Source organism: Typha angustifolia, chromosome 4, assembly GCF_048772165.1.
Source record: "Typha angustifolia cultivar Huaian chromosome 4, ASM4877216v1, whole genome shotgun sequence".
In the NCBI taxonomy this organism is placed as follows: domain Eukaryota; kingdom Viridiplantae; phylum Streptophyta; class Magnoliopsida; order Poales; family Typhaceae; genus Typha; species Typha angustifolia.
Window position 1 is genome coordinate 2,742,848 of NC_133242.1, and position 5,474 is coordinate 2,748,321.

The 5,474-nt window shown below is 35.8% G+C and overlaps 1 protein-coding gene across 1 annotated transcript; it reads right to left on the bottom strand.

The window, feature by feature from the left end:
• Positions 1-700: 700 nt before the first annotated feature.
• On the bottom strand, positions 701-4,736 carry LOC140758727 (peptidyl-prolyl cis-trans isomerase FKBP42). Its single transcript, XM_073094996.1, has 7 exons — positions 4,532-4,736; positions 4,029-4,211; positions 3,586-3,675; positions 2,634-2,818; positions 2,326-2,448; positions 2,085-2,237; positions 701-1,335 (listed from the first exon to the last, which is right to left on the bottom strand). Exons 1-7 carry the CDS (start codon positions 4,569-4,571, stop codon positions 1,009-1,011), a joined length of 1,101 nt encoding a protein of 366 aa, XP_072951097.1. The 5' UTR covers positions 4,572-4,736; the 3' UTR covers positions 701-1,008.
• Between the last annotated feature and the right edge of the window lie 738 nt (positions 4,737-5,474).

The window sequence follows — 5,474 nt, forward strand, 5'->3', positions numbered from 1 at the left end:
CAATGGAAAAGAGGTCTTTAAGAAGATAAGTTCTTCATTCCAATGGTATGAAGTGTTTGAGATACAAAGTGGGATAGTGGTAAAGCTATGTTTTCTGAGTGGGAGCACATCAGAACCTGTTTAAATACTTAAAGTAAAGTAGTCTTATGATAGATCCGATAGTGATAAGTAGCAATAATTCTTGATTCCTGGAAAAAGTTTATGCTAACTTTGGTATCATCCCACTTTCTCCAAAGAAAAAGAGAAGTATTTCAGAAGATTAGTTCTTCATTCCAATGGTATGAAGTGTTTGAGTATTCTCTTATGACACTGGAAGAGAAAATAAAACAGTATAGATCATGTTAACCATATAAAAGAAGAAATTTGCAATGAAAAGAAGTGAAGCTGTCGAAGTAAATTATCTATGCATGCAATACAACTGACAAAATGGTTATTGGAACAGAAGACTATGCTCAAAACCTTAGGGGTTTCCTGGATTCTTTCCAGTTGTCTTTGAACCCTCCAAATGGAGGGGAAAAGTAAGCTTAGTCCTTTGGATCAGTAGAAGATTTCTGATACATTGAAGTAGACGAACAATAAAAACTGCAGGAGAGTAAAATCAAATAGTAATATATACTTCATTTCTTTAATCACTCAATCAAGTAGCTGCAGATTTTGGAGGACATAGCTAAGAAAGAGCAGCATCTGTAGAAATAAAGAGTAAAGTAATTCACAGATATGATTCTTAATCTTTGTAGAGTCCTACAATGAGCTGGTAAAGGCAACACAGATCCTCAATGAGCTGTCGAGCTGTCGATAACAATATCATTATACAAGAGGTAGATCAAATCCTCAAATTTTCGTACTTCAAATTTTAACAGTTTCTCTCAAGAAAATATAACAGTTCCTAATTCTCCCACAGCATCCAAATCGCAATAAATTAAAAGTCAGATAGTCCTGGGATCCAGAGGGATATGGCATCAGAGTTTCTACTGAACACCTGTTTCGGTGGTTACGGCATGAATCAGGCTAATCAGTCTTATGACTAAAAAACCTGAATATGCGACGGATTAGAGAGATGAGCCATTGCCAGAAAAGGACAATGTAATTCAACCTCTTTGGTCTGGGTTCAGGTCTGGGTCCAAATATGCCCTTGTAGATCTCTTTCTGCTTTTGGTAAACAGCTTTGTCATGTTCAGCAAGCAATCGAAGTTCTTTCAAAATCGCTTTATCTTCTGGAGCATACTTTTGTGCTTTCCAGAAGTCCTCTCGGGCAGCTTCTGTCTGACCAAGTGCTGCTCTAGCTTTTCCTCGTCTAAACAAGGCCTTTACATTGTTTTCATCTTCTGACAGTACCTGAGAGCAGAGGCAAAATGATTAGCATTAGTATCATAAAAACATATATCTTTGAGTTCTAAGGCCACATGTGGCAATAGCTGTGCACTTTATCCATCGTATTAAAACTTGAATATGCAAAGGGTTGAATGCCTCTTACAACATTCATGACAACAATGCACTCGCACAGTACAATATAAAAGAAAAACCTCAAGCCTCTAGCATCATTAACATTGTTTATGCTTTGTTTTGTTCTTTTTCCCCAAGGTAGCTTGGTAACTCTGTGATACTCACCAAAATTTGACTATGCTACTGGACCTTATTTTAAACAAAAACAAGGATCTTACACTTCCAAGTCAAACAACAAACACATCAGACACATATAATATGGAAGCTAATCCAGCTAGTCATCCACTTCCACTTATGTATCCCTTTTTAACCAGCCCTATAAAATGTCCTGCTACAGCTTTTTGGTGTTATATCCCCATTGTTTAAATATTGTAATCTTGAAACAGAAAAACTTCCAATTATGTAGATCGCCATTTACCAAATCTTTAATGAATCAGAGAATGGTCACGTTTCGTTTTCGTTCTTCTCACTACGAATATTGATTTTAAATGAAAGAACATACTGTGATTAAACTACCAAGTTATCAGAAGATATTGGAAATTTTTTAATATGGAAGGTAAAATAATCTTGGATTTATTAGGAAAATGAATTAAAACATGAAGTGATAAAGAACATTTTTTTAAAGCACTATATCACCATACAATGGTACATTGCCCAATGGCTTCCTCATATCGCTTTAGCTTGATCAAGCATGCAGCCATGTTGAGGTGGCAGGGGTTTTTCACAGATAAGGCCATATCTCTGTATTTCCCAAATAACTGAAACATGAAGTCATCTCCCATATATGCTATAGCCTGACAGAAAGAAATCATATTATAACTCCTACAAAACCTGTGCATAGTAACAAATAAGTGAAACACAAGTAAATTTTTAGCCACCAACCATTTCATACTGCTGCATGGCCTCCTGAAGCTTTTCTTCCTTAAAGTAAGCATTCCCTTCAACCTTCCTCCTATCAGCTGCCTCAATTCTCTCTTCTACAGTCATGTCACTACGAGCTTTACCCTACTTCATATTAATAAATTCCCATGTTTAATTAGTCTCTTCGATGACTAAGAGCCAAAAACAACTTTTACATACTCAGCAAGACAGCACAAATGATTTGCCAAATGAAGCATAAAAGATCTGAATCTACTTAAAAGAAGACTGTAAATACAGATCACAAAATTAAGAGAAGTATTTAGTCCTACTTCTTTGATCTCATCAAAACCGATAAGCTCAACTTCATATAAAAGGTCTGCCATAGGGGGGACATTTGGGAAAGAAAAGCTTCCTTCTTTCCCATATCCTAGTTCCCACGCAACATGCAACAGTGCACGCTCCCCACTCTTCATGCTTGCAATGCCAATTCCCAAACCAGCCATTTCCTTTTTTTCTGTCACAATTCAAAGAGTTAAACAATAAGTACCATTTGCTATTCCACTAACAAAATGATTAAAATCTATCGTGGATCCAATGTTCACAATCAAATTCAGATTTAATTCATCCCAACAGAATACATGCAAGCTTGCAGATCTAAGGCAAAAATAGATCTGAAGGAATAATAACAATTGACATGTCTGGCATCACATATTAGATTATGCAATCAATTCAGAATATAGAATGCTTGCTTTGTTTGAACGCCATTACAAGACTAATTAGCCTTTACAGATCATTTTCCTTGAATTAGAAAATAAACATACTGTCGTCTCAAGTTTCAACTTGAATAAAAGGTAAGACTTGCATCAAGAACCAGTTTTAGCCAAAATTGTAGTGTACAATGGTACTAGGATGAAGGATCAAAGTCATACCCAAGCTTGATATGGAATAGGGAGTGGGTCCTTGTGTGCCAGAACTGTACCAATTTATACATTGGGGTCCAAATACCAACTGCCATACCTATATTTTTTCTCTAATTGGTTTTTATGTTGCTTGGTGCTTATTGGATTGGTGAACCATGCAAAAACCAAGTGGAGTTGAAGACGAATGAAAATTTCAGTTCTACTTTTACATAGTAGAGAATTGGATTTGCACTATATTAGATAAAAAGGTAGAATAAACCATTATAATTTTGAGGCCACTTTCTACACTGATATCTTATCTACATTAAGGTAGCTTAAGGTAAAAAATAAAGAATAAAAAGGTAATGACTAACTGGCATACCTTTTCCCAAGATAAGTTCAATCGGGCGTTGTTCTTGCCAAGTATCTTCAAACTTGTGCAAAGAGCTCTCAACCCATGCCCTGTAGTGCACTGCCACATCAAAAAGACATAATTAAGAACGAGCCCAATACTAGTGACCTTGTTGTCTTCACAATCTCCCATTCTAGGACATAATACAAGTTAGTCAAAATGCACGACCATGAAGAGGCGAGATTTGCAAAGTGCAGGAATACAACAATAAATAGTTCTGCAGATAACGACAATGAGAAGAAACAGGTACAGGTAAAAAATCTTAGTAATTAAATGAAGAATGGTCAATGAAATAGCTATAGAATAAAATTATCAAGAAAACACAATCCAAAATCGTTAAAACTGTTTATACTGTCCAAACTTAAACGCATTACTTGAGAAAGACATACCGAAGTAGAATGTAAACTACTTACAGAAGCATGTCGACAGATTCCTAGGTTTCTGACCATGGCCTTCCCTAATGACTTGCTTCTTGACTTTCTCATGGAGGATCTCCATTGTAGAGTCAACTTTTGGAGGAAGTTGGTCATCCTGGGGAGGCTCGCTACGCACAAACGAAGCATTCTCCATAACAATATCATCATCACCATCTACACCTACAAGATAAATTAATACGAAAAAAAAAATCCCATTAAAATTTCCCGTGAAAAGTCAACTAACAGACTGATGGACTCTACATTTGCTAGAATATTCTCCCATCAAGATAAAATGTTAAACTTCAAAAACCAATAAGATGCGCGAAATAACTCTTAGCAAGCACTCAAATGTAGAAATTAGTGCTAGATCACAGTTCCCACAGGACAAACAGACGTTACTCAGCTCAAATTAGGAGCATCGAGTACATAAAAGACGATTCCATCTACACAAATCCAAGCAAGAGAGACCAAACTAGAAATTAGAGCATGAGAGAACCAACCATCCGATTTATTCTGCGGATCCTGAAGGGAATCTTCCATTACTCACAGAGAGAATTGCGAAGAAAATTAACTTCTCTGGTTGGAGATCTCGCTAAGGGCATGGGAGAAGGTAGAGAGAAAACCAGTGAAGCGTCGTCTTCTAGATCGTTCTATCAAAGGACCCAGCGAATCCGAATACTCCCGAGGGCAAAAGTAGAAGGGATTCGGTCCCGATTTATTATTCTTTAAAGTCAAGTCCGTGGGCAGATACTTCATTAAAAGGTTCAAAAAATATTAATCATGATTTGATACCTAAAATTTTTTTAAAAAAAATAAGAGAAAGGGCTAAAAATCCTAAATAAATTTTAAGCTTAAATTGAGATACATACAAAATGATAATAGAAACTAATATTAATTTCATAATAAATTTTAAAAGATTTTATTTAACTTGAATTAATTTGTGTATAATTGGTTATACTAATGAGAAGATACATTTGTGTGTGTATCTAATAAATATGGAAACAAAAATAAATTAAAAAAATATCCTGACAAATTCTTTGTCTTGTGGTTAGAATGCTATGGCAATCATGTATACCAACTATTTTGGATCAAAAATGGCAACCTCTAGGAGATTTAGCAGCTCTTTCATTATTATTTGGGTTTTTAATCTCATAATTTTTCTACTTATTTCTCCCAAACAACTTGCATAAATTGAGACATGGGTCATGAAACCAAATCACTAATTCATTAAAATACAAGATAAATTTATTTATTCCATGCGATTTAAGATAAAAGACTACATTTATTGAGGCACTATAATCCCATCATAAAAGCCTAATAATCTTCCCACTAGCTAACATCCAAATCGGACCCCCCCCCCCCCCCCCCTCCCCCCCTCTCTTCCAAGATTTAGGCAACGATGCAGCAACAACGCATTCCAGTAGGGCTACCGCCAATGGGAGC